The sequence below is a fragment of the Cucurbita moschata genome, unplaced genomic scaffold (assembly GCF_002738365.1).
Source record: "Cucurbita moschata cultivar Rifu unplaced genomic scaffold, Cmos_1.0 Cmo_Scf00016, whole genome shotgun sequence".
NCBI lineage: Eukaryota > Viridiplantae > Streptophyta > Magnoliopsida > Cucurbitales > Cucurbitaceae > Cucurbita > Cucurbita moschata.
Window position 1 is genome coordinate 3523906 of NW_019268532.1, and position 15280 is coordinate 3539185.

At 34.2% G+C, this 15280-nt stretch overlaps 2 protein-coding genes across 5 annotated transcripts; one reads left to right on the forward strand and one right to left on the reverse strand.

Annotated features, from left to right (window-relative positions):
• Positions 1-114: 114 nt before the first annotated feature.
• LOC111454679 (far upstream element-binding protein 1-like) lies at positions 115-6480 on the reverse strand. 2 transcript variants are annotated; one of them, XM_023096178.1, is made up of 7 exons: positions 6055-6480; positions 5356-5639; positions 4989-5078; positions 4797-4868; positions 4511-4627; positions 366-1455; positions 115-335 (listed from the first exon to the last, which is right to left on the reverse strand). In XM_023096178.1, exons 1-7 carry the CDS (start codon positions 6410-6412, stop codon positions 283-285), a joined length of 2064 nt encoding a protein of 687 aa, XP_022951946.1. In that variant the 5' UTR covers positions 6413-6480; the 3' UTR covers positions 115-282. The 2 variants fall into 2 exon arrangements, with proteins under 2 accessions (XP_022951946.1, XP_022951945.1); XM_023096177.1 differs by having other exon boundaries at positions 115-1455.
• Positions 6481-11192: 4712 nt separating this feature from the next.
• On the forward strand, positions 11193-15262 carry LOC111454291 (protein NDL2-like). Of its 3 annotated transcripts, none has more exons than XM_023095717.1 (11): positions 11193-11426; positions 12065-12164; positions 12893-12990; positions 13254-13342; positions 13514-13574; positions 13687-13773; positions 13851-13928; positions 14213-14269; positions 14405-14460; positions 14564-14699; positions 14781-15262. In XM_023095717.1, exons 1-11 carry the CDS (start codon positions 11367-11369, stop codon positions 15000-15002), a joined length of 1044 nt encoding a protein of 347 aa, XP_022951485.1. In that variant the 5' UTR covers positions 11193-11366; the 3' UTR covers positions 15003-15262. The 3 variants fall into 3 exon arrangements, with proteins under 3 accessions (XP_022951485.1, XP_022951487.1, XP_022951486.1); XM_023095719.1 differs by lacking the exon at positions 11193-11426 and adding an exon at positions 11436-11607 and having other exon boundaries at positions 12065-12168; XM_023095718.1 differs by lacking the exon at positions 11193-11426 and adding an exon at positions 11437-11607.
• Positions 15263-15280: the final 18 nt, after the last annotated feature.

The following is a 15280-nucleotide window of genomic DNA, read 5'->3' on the forward strand; positions in this document are numbered from 1 at the left end:
CATTTCATATTTTAGCTCCACAAAGTAAGTAGTTGTATTTAAAGTAGCCTGTAACCATGGTTGACACAATGATAACGCGCTAGAGAGAAAGAAACGCGCAAGCCAAAGGGAGGATAGCAAAGCACCATAAACGTTTTAACCATACCAAAACCGAAACCGAATACAGTAAAGAATTCAGACATTAATGAGGTTTCATAATTCTACCTGGCCTAAAAAAAACTAATCATAGCAACGAAGTTAACTGTTCTCCAAAACAGACACCTATAGTGACACATACATGAATCAACTCTTTGGTGATGCTTTTGCAACCCCACTTTGCAGCGCCGACTGAGCAGATGGTGCAGAATCATAGCCCCCACGAGCAGCAGCTCCACCTGTGTTACCATCGGAAGAATATGGAGGCTGAGGATAACCAGCACCATAAGAAGAGCTATAAGGTGGTGGAGCTTGCCCGTAACCTGGCTGACTTGTTGGAGGAACACCATAAGGTGGTGGCGCAAACCCTGGCTGAGCTGCAGTACCATAACTGGATGGTGGGACACGTTGAGAACCAGAATCTGATTGAGTGTACCCAGTCGTGGGAGCCTGAGAACTGGAATATCCAGACGACAATGCAGCAGGTTGCCCATAGCCACTCGGGGTGCTTGGCGACTGAGTGCTCTGACCATATGCAGGAGGATTTGCAGGTTGTTTCTGAGTTTGAGGAGGTCCATAACTAGCCCCATACCCGGTTTGAGCGGCTGGTTGATTTCCATAACCAGTATGAGAAGGTGCAGTCATTCCGTACCCTGACTGATTTGGTGGAGGGTAGCTCCCTGGGTTAGGACTAGGCTGTTGACTTGCACCATAACCTTGCTGGCTCACCGAAGAGGGTTGTGCAGGAGGGACTGTCTGTGATGAATCCCCCTGAGACTCGTATGAATTGATCCCATCTTGGGCTGCATTGGCCACATTACCATAGTTTGGAGCAGAACTATAACCTTGCTGATCATACGTAGGTGGCTGGCTGTAACCAGCCTGAGGTGCATGATAACCACCACCATAGCCATCTTGAGAATAACCCTGTTGATTATAGGTAGATGCCTGTGGTTGACCATAACTGTAACCAGAGTTGTCTCCTGTAGCACCAGGAGCTCCAGGTGTCTGCTGTTGCTGCGGGGGCTGTTGATTGTAGTAATCATAACCACTTCCCTGAGTAGCAGGTTGATTTGGTGGAACAGTAGACTGGTCCCAATTGGAAGCATATCCACCAGATGCAGGTTGTGAATAACCTTGATAAGGAGGTTGTTGCATGTTATACTGAGATGAAGGGCCAGAGTATCCACCTTGCTGTCCATAGCCATAACCAGGTTGCTGCATTGGAGGAGCCCCAGGAGGCCCCCAACTTGAAGGGGGTCGAGTTTGATAACCTTGCTGATTATACCCTCCCGACATACCTGAATTTCTCACACGATTCTGAAAGAAAAACATGAATATAGAAACCAAGGTGAATCTTTCTCTACTATATGTGAGAGAACAATAACCATGCATGGTAAGAATAGGAAAGCATAACATTCATATGCGAAATGGGAAGAAAAATGTCAAATCCGAAATCCCAGATATGAAAAGCCATAGTCAGTATATTTTGTAGGGATTAAAGGAGCTTATACTGCATTATGAAGAGTACAAAGCACCAACATACCGTACTGGATGATGAGTTATTGAGTTACTCCAGCAGAAGCTCAACCTCTCCCTATTCGAAGTGAATGGGTGCAAAGAGAACCAGACGACTACAAAAGCTTTTACAGAACAGAATATATGAACTTAATTGCCCCAAAAGGCAAACAAGTTCATAGCAAAGCACAAAAAAAGCAATGTCTTCCCAATAATCAAATTTTTTATAGAAGAATCAACTAGCTGGATATCAAACTAAAACTAACAACCCTATAGAATAGCAAATCTCCAGAGACTAGTAGAAGATAGTGAAGAGAAAAAATGTCTACCGCCCACAGTTTTTTACCACAAAATAATTGAAAAAGAAAAATACTTTCGAAAAGGGCTGAGAAGCAACATGGATGATGAGAAGAAACACATTGATAATATATGCAACGGCCTTGGAAGGAAAATGAACCATAACCTCATGATAAGTAAATAAAAATAGCCAATAAAGATTAAAATAAGAAAATATTTTCAATAACAAGATAGTTCAGGACAATTTACGTCAAAAAATTTAAAATAATTAATAATCTGATTTGACGCCCTTCCAGAGGTAAATGATTAATGAAGATTAAAAATAAGAGACTATTCTTCAGTAATAGCCAGCAAACCAAGGCTGCAGTCTAAAAAACTTACTCAAGAATATCCATCAATGGCAAAAACTCAATGAACAATCAGGTGATGTTAAAACTAAAACATACAAGTTCCAACAAGAAATCATGAGCAAGTTAATACAACAAACTAACACACGTGGTTAGAATTACGGAGCAAATAAGAAAATTACGAGAGAAAATCTAGACAGACTAAAAGATTGAAACCCTCCTAATTGAATTAAACCACTAGAAAAAGAATGTTAGTATGGTAAGTTGACTTTTCAAATTATACTAACGACCTTGAATACCCAACAAGCAAACCTGTAATTTCTCTCCACATTTATCACTTTATATCATTAGAATATGGGATTCAGAACCATACCAGAGCAATGTTGAGATAACACCAACATAAAGGATTCCATGTTGGTGCACTAATGGTCCAATTACCCTAACCCTACAATAGTTCCCAATAACAATATCAGTTGCAGGATACACAATTAATAAGCACATGTGACGGTTGAACAGGCCATAATCCAAACAATATTAACACTTCGATATAAAACCAAGAATAATACCAAATGGGCTGCAGAGATCTTAAATATAGGAGAGATATCATATAACCCTAACAATCTAATAAGTGTAATATTGACTGATAAACTGAATATCCAAAGGAGCCAGCATATCACCAATGGGAACCTTACGGATACCACAATCAGGATATAAAACCAAGAATAATACCAAATGGGTTGCAGACATCTTAAATAGGAGAGATATCATGTAACCTTAACAACCTAATAAGAGTAATATTGACTGATAAACTGAATATCCAAAGGAGCCAGCATATCACCAATGGGAACCTTTCAGATACCACAATCAAGATATAAAACCAAGAATAATACCGAACCGGCTGCAGACATCTTAAATAGGAGAGAGATCATATAACCTTAACAACCTAATAAGAGTAATATTGACAGATAAACTGAATATCCAACGGAGCAAACATATCACCAATGGGAACCCTTCAAGTACCAGTCACTCTTCAAAAACTAACTAGGTGTTCCATCTGTAAAAATAACTTCACCTATTTCCAAACCCCAGGAACCTTAGATCCTCCATATCTGCATCAATGGATATGTAGAATAAACAATTGCAGACATAATAAGAAATCCAGATCGATTATGGATAAAAGACCTAAAAGCTATCTCAAGCTATAAGAGATCCAAAAGTAATAACAGGTTTGTATATTCCAATGCTTCTAATTCCTTGAGTGTAACTACAAACCAGCATTGATACGGTCGACATACAATCCAAACAGAGCTCACCCCAAAGTTGAAAGTAAGCATAGTGAGGGAACAAACCTCCTTACGGCTCTTCAATAGTTACTGTTTAAGACAATTAAAATAGTAAAACTGCTCGGGCATACTAACAGCATCGGCAATAAAATGATTTTTCAGATTTGCAACACAGAAACATATTCATTATAGTCAAATGAACAACATATCCAAATGCTGAGTATATAACAGTGTTTGACAAATTTCATAGAAGCTCCAGTTCATTAAGCAGGGTAAACTTTAGAAGGGAAAAGAAGTATTTTCAATGAACGACGAAGAAACCAAATTCTTGTTGACTCCAGCTATCCAACAAGACAACATAGAGACAATGAGAGAAGTATCAACTATTTCCTTCCAGAAAGAAAAACAGAAGCATTGTATTGAAGAATGATTAGTGTACAAAATTATAACAAATAAAAAACGTGACTGTAACAAGAATGTGTCTTAAAAAGAAAACATTTCAATTTACAATAAGGAACACAATCAGAAAACAGAACATTTCATAATCTTCACAAAACAGTGTAATCTATATGAAGTAAATGAATACCAAATCCCAGCTATATCACAGTAAGAAGCTGAATAAACATGTAAAAGCAATGAAACAATTCAACGTCCATCAACACTGAGTCCTTAATGCTCACCTTGGTGTTGAGGTATAACACTAAATACTAAAAGAATTCATAGAAAGAGCTAAAGGAGTTCTAGAATAGTATGGCAACCTTGCATCAACAATTACAAAAATAACCAAGTACAATCAGGAAAAATCATTACAAACACCTCAAAAATAAAAAATTCACACAAAAAATTCATGGAATTAGATTTCAACTATGCATTAGTTCCTACTACAAAAGGGCATAACAATCTTAATGGAACCAAAATCTGCAAACGCACCTCACTGGTAACTTCATTAACCAACTGTTTTGCTGACTCAATCTGTTCGCTTGAACCATCAATCTGTAAGGTTCTTTCTGTAGATGTATCCCCAGGGGGTAAGTGCAAAGGTATCACCTGTGAAAATGAAGAATACAAAATCCCATGTTATCCAAATTAAATACAATAATTAATGTTACGTAAACAAAAAGTGAACAAGTTGCAAAATTGAAATTAAAGAAAATGGTAGGAAAGGGGAGGACTTCCAAGACACATGAAAAATGTATATACATATATGTAAACAAACCTGAATACGAGCTCCAGTCCTGGCTTGCATACTTTTGATTGTTTCACCACCTTTACCAATAACCAAGCCAACCTAGAAAATTAAAATCATAACAATCATAAGTATCACCAATAAATAAATTAAAAAAAAGATTTAAATGTTCTCAAAGTAGATGACAGAACTTGGTAAATTCCAAAAAAATATTTAAAGAACCTTATTATTGGGAATTTTCATAACAAACTGCTCAGATCCCGATGAACCAGTCAATCTTTGAGATACTATGCCAGAACCTCCAGATTCAGCCTGAATCAAATGTTAAATTTATTAGACAAGCACATTATCAAGCCAAGTTAAATGCCTAACCCTTCCAACAACGTCAATTCAATCAGATTTTGTATGCAATTTATAAAGAAAATATTGCCAATAATATTATGTTGGCAGTGGAAAAATTGGTAAGGCCTTTCCAAACAAATCCATTGCTACACGGCATGTCAATGTTTTTAAGAGGTGAGACAACACACAGTAGTTGACAAAGCAATTTGATCAAGAGTACACATGCATTTTGAAAACTAAAACAAACCTCGGAAAGAACATCATTAATCAACTGCTCGGCCTTAGCAATTTGATCAGGAGTACCCATTAGATCAACCGTCCGGGTAGCAGAATTGGGATCTGCATCCATGTCACGAGTAACTTGTATTTTTGCCCCAGACTGGAGCTGAAGGTACTTGATGGTCTCACCACCTTTACCAATAATTACACCCACTCTACCATTTGGAATGTCGATTTTCTTGCTTGTCCCTTGAAACCCATAGGAAACAGGTGTTGCTGAAGGAGCTGAATTAGACATGTGAGACTTTAAGTCTGCATCCACGCAGATGAATGTCACAAATAGGCATCCAATCATGCAAACGATACTTATTTTTAAAATACATTTAAAAAAATAGATAAATAAAAGCATTCAGCAACAATTCTGATCGAAACATGGGTAAAAGACGGTGGAAAATAAATCAACTATATGACATTTATAGGCATCCATAGAACTGACAGAAAGCTTTCTCTATACCACTAATACTGACATCCTGAAACGTTTAATCACCCATGTCCCCGTGAATACTGAGATTTAAAATATAGCTCACAGGGATGTGCCACAAAAATGCAATAAAAAGTGCAAACTACTTCACTATAATAAAAAAAATTTAAAAACAAGGCAATACATGTTCGACATGCATACAGAAACATGAAAGATGCAAGAAAGAGACAGCAAGATTATAGTCACCTGAGCCAGAACTAAAACCCTTTTCGTATGAATCAAACCCGCCGCCATTCTCAACCCTTGGGCGCTTGGCATCAGCCCCAACGCCAGGTCCAGCGCCGGCCCCGACGCCACCACTGGAGATAATCAACCGAGAGGCAATTTCCTGAGCACGCTGCTTAGCAAGCTGGATCTCATCCATAGGGGGCGGGACGTTGTTGTAGGAGGGAGGCGGAGGATTGGCCGTATCGGAGGAGGGGGAAGTGATGGGGCCGGAAAAACCAGTCGGCCGGCGGGAAACCATAGGTGGAGGATGGTCATCGTACTTGCGCTTATTGGACGCAACATCAGTACCAGATGAATACTGCGCTTCGTCAGCCATTGTTTAGCTTCAGAGAGAAAACCCTAGAAAGAGAAAACGAGAGGTGATAAAGAGGATGGGTTTTCTTCTTAGTGCACTTTAGCCAACGTAATTTATACCACACGTCACTCGGTTCACAAAATGTGTTGTATTTTTAAAAAATTTTGAAAATTAAAAAAAAAAAATTAGAATTTTATTTTTTAAATTTAAAAAATATATTGTCGTTCACAAAATGTTATGTATTTTTTAAAAATTTTGAAAATTTAAAAAAAAATTAGAATTTTATTTTTTAAATTAAAAAATATATATTGACTGTAATTATGAATAATTCGAGAATAATCATAATGATTATGTTTATAATATTTATAGATATAACTTATTTTGTCTGATTCATAATTAGTGAATAAAAATTTATTAATTTAAGTAATTAATTTTGTATTTTATAGTTTGTGGTGTAGTAATTCTAAAGGATAAATTTAATTGAAAATAAAATAAAATGTTCAAAAAAAATATTTAAATCGAAAACATCTAAATATTAATTATGGTTTTTAAATTTTCAATCTTTCCCATTATAAATTAAAAAAAAAAAAATTAATATGGAGCATAGTAATCAACTATTTTAAAATTAAAAATTTGTCGGTTTAATTTTAATTGTCTTTTAAGAAATAATGCACCATTTTTTATAGGATGTATATTAAACTTGATAACTCGAATCAATTTACTCTGAATTATAAGGATTGAGTTAGTTTAAGTTTTTAGGACTCGATCTCAGTTGGATATGAGTTCAGTTTGCAAATGACCAAGTCAACTCGACTCGACCAGATTACATAATAAAAATAAAAAATAAATAAAAAAAAAGAACGAGTTGAGACCAAGCCCAACCTACGTTCTTCTCCCTCAACGAGCATAGTACAGTGTTCCTAGTTTGTTATGCAGTGGGCACAATCCGATTACTCCTCCTTAGCCAATGACTCGACAATCATCACATCAGTACTTCTTCTTACTTAGTCGGCACCTCTTACCTTCGAGCTTTAACTTCATTGTTTAGTCAAATAACATGCACAACACATGCTAAGATATTGTCCACTTTGAGCATAAGCTCTCGTGACTTTGCTTTGGGCTTCCCAAAAGGTCTCGTACCAATGGAGAGAGTATTCATTGATTATAAACCCTTAATCATTCTCTAAATTACTAAATTAGCCGACGTGGGACTTTCATCCAACAAAAGTAACCATGAGAATATGAACTCTTAAGAATATTGAACCAAAAACAACGTAAGGGTAGCATGGATGAGATGACATGGCGATGACTCGAACACTTGTTTTGATTAACCTTAAAAGAACAGCATCATACACGATAATTTTTCATTCAATATTCTAACAGTTTTCTACTTCAAAGACAATTTTGAAAAAAAGTCAAATATAAAATAAAGAATATAATTATTGCTTAATCGTCAAAATTTAAAATATTCTTTATGTTTTAATATAAATAAATAAACAAAATTACTTAAACGTTGCGTGCCTCACCATTCTCATGCACTCCTAGCGACATTGTCACATTATCTACTCCTCAGTGGAGCAAAGACTATATTCATAAACCAATACAAGTCATTTTAATATAGTTTGTCCTCGCTTACGTATATCTCAGAAACTTTTTTAATTCTTCCTCGAAATAAAATTTTCTCTATAAGAACTCAACTAACTACACGATCTCGAGATTGAATCTTCTACTTTAAATTTAAGCATCGAGCCTTAACCTCGCAATTTCTTCAAGTTCTTCGGCTTTTAAATTTGGCTCGACCATGGTGAAGATACATGACAACATTAGTCAATTTTAATTAATGACACGTGTCAATTTATAATTGGTCCAAAATTAATTTAAAAAAAAAAACACCAAAATGTCTCTTTTGGAGATTGATGGGTAAGAAAATTAATTTTATTTTTGGTGATAATTATCCTAAACTTAAAATGAGTAAAAAGTTTGAAAAAGGAGACCGTTGAAAGGAATTTTGCCGTTGGGTTGGAGCTGTTGGCGGTTGAGTTCAGTTCAGCTGTTGCTTTTAACCTAGTTTTCTCCGTCTTCACCCTTTGGTTTTGGTTTCTAGTTTAAGGAAGAACGACATGTCGAATTAAATTCCAAAATAATAACACCTAACTCTATAATTAAATAATTATTTTTCATTACTTTAAATTAATTAAAATTAAACCAACCTTCACTAATTTACTAAAACCTTTAATGTTTTTAACTTACTAAAATAAAATTAATAAAATTGTGTTAATACTTAAAAAATCAATTATTAATTTAGAGTTTTAATTGATATAACTTTCCACCAAAAACTTAATATTGGGTCGTTTTTTTATTTATTTATTGGATTTCAATTATAATTTTTTATTTAAAACTCGAAATTTTAGTTGGGTGATCAAAGCAACTCAGACAGAACTTACAACCCAACCTAACCCGACACAATCAAAAAATAAAGAAGTGGGTTAGTTTGAGTTGTCGGATTATTTTTTTTAATTATTTAAAAATTCGTATTTATCTACCGTGCATGTTACATTAATAACTAAAATCTCGTAATTTAAAATATCACAACATTTTTATAGTCACAACGTAGACAAATGTTAAATATTCTTAAATTTTTTAAAAATAGGATAGAGTTGAATTGGGTTGTAACCCTATTTTTGAATTTTCCGACCAAAAAAATATCAACCTAGTTCAACCGAGCTTAAACCGAACAAAATCTAGCCCAACCTAACATTTATGATTTAGATTGAGTTGTTCGGGATGTCAGATTGTTGGGCCATATATAATAAATTCTCAAAATAATTCTCTTACTTATTGCCCAAACTTTGCCAAATTGGTTGGGTAGACCCAATTATGTCTCTTCTTGTCACTCAATACAAGTCAAAGTCTAGCTCAATCAACTCATTTCCCTTTAGAGGACCTACTAAAGTGATGTATGCTAAGTCTAGCTACAAATTTGTAGTGTGAGGCGTTACGTTCAAAGCTAGAGAGAATGGATTTGAGATCTCAGTATGACACAAAGTCTTCGGTAACGTTAAATTATAAAAAATATCTTTAAATTTTAACAAGTTTTAAGAAGATCCGTTTAAATTAGTCTGTTTATTGTGATTAGTTAAAAGGGTTTCTCGTGATTGAATATGATATTCTTTTGTCAATTTGTCTTCGACGTTTTATTATATTTATTTTTATGTAGGGTTAAAAATAGTTAATTACTTTGAATGCGTTACTGGGCTAGACTTGTACTCAGATGTCGGGAACTTTAAATGAGTCATTGAACCAGACTTGTACTCGAATGTCGTAACTCGAGAGTGATGTAACTTTTAACCTTAATAAAGGAAAGTGCTGGTAAAAAAAAGCGAATGAAATTGCTCCACGTGTTTTATTTTAAAGTTATATATCACATCATTTTCGCGTGGGTGAAATACAAAACAAAATAAAGCATAAAGAGAGAAGAAGATAAGAAAAAATAACATATAATATGAGGATAAAATTAAATAGAAAAAAAAAAGTTATTATTATATATGCTAAATTAATAAAATTAAAAATAGCCTTCAACATCCACGTATTTAAATAATAATAATAATAAATTTAAAAATATCATTAATATTCTTAAACTTTTAATTTTTTTTATCCATATCTTAAGGAATGTCATGTCTTTATATTGACGTTAATAAATTTATTTTATTTTATTATTTTTTTTCTGTAAATGCCAAAAATATTAATACTACTAGTAAAAGTTAATGGGTATTTTTTTTTTAAAAATATGGTATTAATAAAACATGTTTTTTAATTTTAAAAAAATTATTAAAATTTTTAAAAATTTAAAAATATTTTTGAAACAAACTCCTAACTATTTCCATCCAAAATTAATGATAAAAATATCACTGAAAGTTTGAAATAGTATTTTTTTTAGTTTAATGATATTTTTTAAATAAACGGTTAATAGTAACTGTGTAGATATTTTTAAAATTTTTAAAATTTTTCAAAAATATTAATGATAGATTCGAATATTTTAGGGATATTTTTATTAATTCAACTTACCTAAAATATAAAATTAATTAAAATACACTATCTAATTTAAAATTCATCAAAGAAAAAATAATCCAATAAATTCCATTTCGAGCATTTTTTTTATTATTATGAAAAAATTTATTAAAAAAGGATCACAATTAATTATTCAATAAAATTATAAAAATCCATTTGGCAAGGAAGCAATGGTATTAAATAACTAACTTTGATTGGGCAACTATATTATTAAAAAACTCAACTGTATTTCTGCACAATATTTTAATTTAAAATTATTTAATTAAATACACCCTGGTTTTAGGCAATGCAATAAATAACAAAATACATTTACCATATTATAAAAGGAATTTTCTTTAAATAATTATTTTTCTAATTTTGTCACGATTTTATACTTTTATTATATAATGATTGCGTTACTTTAATTAAAACGAATATACAAATTCTGGGGCCCACCATAAAATATTCGGCCTTTTTTTTTCCTTCTAAGTCAAAGCTTAACTACTTACCATTTCACTCTTTATTATTAATAATTTTTAAAAGAAAAAAAAGAAAAATCAACGTGAATAGACGGAAACCGCCCTCTCCGTGTGGTAATAGAGGAGGCGTTGTCAAAGGAGACTGTGGGTATTTTAGTCATTTAGGTTGAACTGTCGGTCTCCTAACTATGGTTAAACTAACTATGGGATTGGGTTTGAGCGTGTTCGTTACAGGGCGCTCGTGAGGTTTCTGTCGATGTGCGATGAAGGGGAACGCGGCGTCGGTGACTCGTTTAGACTCGGACGATTCGACACGACGAGTTGAAATAGTGCTGGGGAGAATTTGTTGAAGAGATTTGGTGGTGTATAAAAGCTAGAAGAAGAAGTGTTCTGAGTATTGAGTGGGGAAGAGGGATTAGAGAGAGAGATTGAGAGAGTGTGAGGGGGAAATGGGGGATTCGAGTGACTCAATGTCGGTGGATATGGAGTCGATTTCTTCTGGTGGAAAGGTATCTGCATTTCGTGTCTCTTTTACGAATGTGTGTGTAATGATTTGATTAGATGGATTTGAACATGTTCTTTGTTTGCTTGCTGAGAAAATTTTGTTTTGGTTGGAGATGAGGAAGGAAGATCTTGAAACATGGATTCTTGATGTTTTGTACGAATTCGTTGAAGTAACAATCGTGTCAGGTTAATGGTTACATTCGATTTTAATTTCATGGTGTTGCTTTCTTTGTTTTCTAAATTCAATGGTCTTTGGAATCCCTGCGGCTGGGAGTTTCATTATGGTGTTCATACCAGAATTGGATGGAGGTTGCTATTTACTTGTTTAGAAATGCATTTTGAATTCAATTAGGCAAAGTTTCTTTATGGGAAGCAACTATCCGATATGTTTCTCTCGTTTAATCTATATGTTGTTTGCGTTAAGCTTTTGTAATCTCCTTTTTAAGGTAGTTCATATATGGTTCTAATACTTGCCGGCTTTTTTAGGTACTTCAATTCTCATTTTTGAAGGCGTTTGCTGTCATTCTTTACCAAAATATTTCATTTTGAATGCATACTCACCAATAGCTATTGCATTCTTTTCTTCATTCTACTTCAGATGATTACGTCTAAAAATTAATATTTTTTGATCTTTTTTTGGCAGGAGTATCTTGTGAAAACTTGTTCTGGTGCTGTTTCTGTCACTGTGATTGGAGACCAGGACAAACCAGCTCTAATCACTTATCCTGATTTAGCTCTAAATCGTGAGTATGTCGAATGTGTCGCGTAAATTGTTATAGGCTTTAATATGAATATTGAGCTAGCTCACTGCAAGTTGTATGCTCATTTTTACCCGAATCAAAGAAGTTCTAAGCTTTAGGGAATTTCCAGTCATCAAGAAAAGAAAAGAAAATTGATGGATCGTTTTTGTTTTAAGTCATGTAAGATTGCTTTTAATATCATATCCAAAAAATTATGGTTTTTGAACTTTGTCCTTGCTGTTTTGAAATAGTTAGTTTTTCATTACTTCAGTTGCATGCTTTTTTATTCTAAATTTTATGTGCTGAAAATTTTGGAATTGGTCATATTGGCTACTACTAACATCTACGATGTATTTTTGGTTTAGTTTTTAAGAATTATTTTTTTCACACACATGTGTTTTTTGTCTTCTAATAGTGGCTATATATATTTATATAATTCTTAACAACCGGCTGAGGTTTTCAAAATTATTTTAGACTATAAACTTACGTGTATTCATTGGAATAGACCAGCTCACTCTTTGAAAATGGAGAAAAAAAAGAGTTATTAAATGAGACCATAGCTATCGGAGATCGAAAGCTTCATAAATTTACTATTGGGTTGAAAGAAATGAAATGACCTATGGCTTAATACTTTTGAATTTGTTGTCCTGTTGGGAAATTTTAGTATGTCTCTTTGATTTGTCCTGGTCGTTTAACAATGTTTAAACAAGTTACATTTCATTATTCATCAGATATGTTCTGCTTCCAAGGATTAATGTTTTGTCCAGAAACGTGTTCGTTATTGCTTCACAACTTTTGCATATATCATATCAGCCCTCCTGGACATGAGGTTTGTATAAATGGCATGGTCTGATATCTCTACCAAATTTTATATATAATAGGTTAATTTTTACATTGCATGGATCAAAAAGTAACTCACTCAATAAATGAGTACTCTTTTGAGTTACTCTTTTTTCTATGCTATGTAGAAAATAACCTATTATTTAAAAAATTGTGTTGCTTCAATGCCACTGAACTTTCCAACAAGTACGTTAATTTTTACTTCCACATGAATTCTTCTCATATTGGATCCTTGTTCAAGAGTTATTGCAGTTAGGAGCTGCTGCGATTTGCCCTGATGATCCTGTACTTTCTGCAGATGACTTGGCAGATCAAATTGCTGAAGTTCTTAACTATTTTGAGTAATTCAATTGTCCTTTTGGCTAGCTTCAATTTAGTATAACCAAGAGTTAATTGGTGAAGAAGAATCCCACTCGTCTGACTCTTGGAGGCTTTATTTTTTTTATACGTTAGATCTATTTGAAATTAATATGCACAAATCTGATGACTTGCTCTTCTTTTCCTTCTCCCAGGCTGAGTGCTGTAATGTGTATGGGGGTTACTGCTGGAGCATACATCCTTACTCTCTTTGCTGTAAGCTTTCTCCTTGTTCACCATGCATGTGGTTACCTTTTTTTTATGTATTGTTTTTCAAGTCCTCTTGGAATTTTTTTTTTCTTGTACTGATTTGATTTGTTGGTGGCAGATGAAGCACATTCATCGTGTTCATGGTTTGATATTGATCTCTCCCATATGCACAGCACCCTGCTGGACAGAATGGTTGTGTAACAAGGTTTTTTTTCCGAACTATTACGATCAATCTTCAGGTTTCTTGGAACCTTTTTTGTAAATGAACTTTTCTATGTGCAGGTGATGTCAAATTTGGTTTATTTTTATGGCATGTGTGGGGTAGTGAAGGAGTTTTTGCTTAAGCGGTATTTCAGTAAGGTAGGTGTAAAATAGCTTGGGCATAAAAACCAGTTTTTACATTGGGATGTTGGTTTCTCCTTAACCCAGTCTTTGGGGTTGTTAAATTCTATACAGCTTAAGATATCTAATCTAGGCTTTTAAAACACATATTTTAGGTTACACACTAACTATAAACTTTCGAGTTCATTTTTCTCCATATAACCTGAATATGAACCAACTATAGTTCCACAAATTCATGCACTTATTGGTGTTATTTTTTCTCAACTGAATTTTATTGGACATTTGTATTTTGCTGGTTATAGGAGGCTCGTGGTTGTTCTCAAGTACCAGAGTCTGATTTAGTTAAAGCATGCAGAAGAGTGAGTACTCCAGCGTTTTTCTCGTTTGTTTTTTAGCAACTACAAACTGCCAATTGTTAAGAGTTGGAAAACTTGACGGATTTTAAGAGTTGAGCATTTGTTTGATCAAACATTATACACGTTCTATGTCAACAGTCGCTTGATGAGCGGCAAAGTTCAAATGTCTGGAGGTTTCTTGAAGCGATGAATGGGTAATGCATTGAACTCCAATTCTTTTATGCATTAAAGGATTTTTGCTTGTCAATTGTTGGGTCAAAGGTCCTCCTGCCTGAACTTCATTTTCCTTTAATGCAGGAGACCTGACATTTCAGAAGGGCTGCGAAAACTTAAGTGCCGTTCATTGATATTTGTTGGGGACAGGTCTCCGTTTCATTCAGAGGCTCTTCACATGACTGTAAAACTAGACAGAAGAAACAGTGCCCTTGTCGAAGTATGTTGCACTTTTTTCTTCTTTCTTTTGAGATTTAAAGCAAGCTTTTTACTAAGGTGAATTAAAATGAGCTATTTTCAGGTTCAGTCATGTGGGTCCATGGTGACGGAGGAGCAGCCCGACGCAATGTTGATACCTATGGAGTATTTTCTCATGGGATATGGCATGTATAGGCCATCTCACGTCAGTGTTAGCCCAAGGAGCCCCTTGAGCCCTTCTTTCATTGCTCCAGAGCTTCTGTCTCCAGAAAGTATGGGCTTGAAGTTGAAACCAATAAAAACAAGAATCTCCTTGGAAGTCTGAAGGACAGACAATGAAAAGAGTCAGAAGAAAAAGAAAAATAAAGATCGCCTTTTGTGTTTGTTTGTAGTTGAAGAGTTGGACAGTGTTTTGCTTTTTCTTTGGCAATCCATCAGTTCATGAATGAGGGGTGTGGTGTGTAGATAAAGAAAGAGGATAATTTATAGCGAAAACTTCTAGGCAGAAAGTAGAATGTCATTTTTTAATTTGTAAATTCTAGAATAATTTATTTCCAAGGAACTAATAAAGTGTTTTTAGATTCAAAAGTGCACCTTTTCACC

Excerpts from the sequence above, each read along its gene's own strand:
- LOC111454679 (XM_023096177.1), bottom strand. The coding sequence starts at position 6,412 with ATGGCTGACGAAGCGCAGTATTCATCTGGTACTGATGTTGCGTCCAAT. Across the intron at positions 5,640-6,054 it reads GGGTTTTAGTTCTGGCTCAG|ACTTAAAGTCTCACATGTCT; the intron begins GTGACTATAATC and ends GCGTGGATGCAG. Across the intron at positions 1,456-4,510 it reads TTAATGAAGTTACCAGTGAG|AATCGTGTGAGAAATTCAGG; the intron begins GTGCGTTTGCAG and ends TTTTTCTTTCAG.
- LOC111454291 (XM_023095717.1), top strand. The coding sequence starts at position 11,367 with ATGGGGGATTCGAGTGACTCAATGTCGGTGGATATGGAGTCGATTTCT. Across the intron at positions 13,575-13,686 it reads ACATCCTTACTCTCTTTGCT|ATGAAGCACATTCATCGTGT; the intron begins GTAAGCTTTCTC and ends TGTTGGTGGCAG. Across the intron at positions 14,700-14,780 it reads GAAACAGTGCCCTTGTCGAA|GTTCAGTCATGTGGGTCCAT; the intron begins GTATGTTGCACT and ends AGCTATTTTCAG.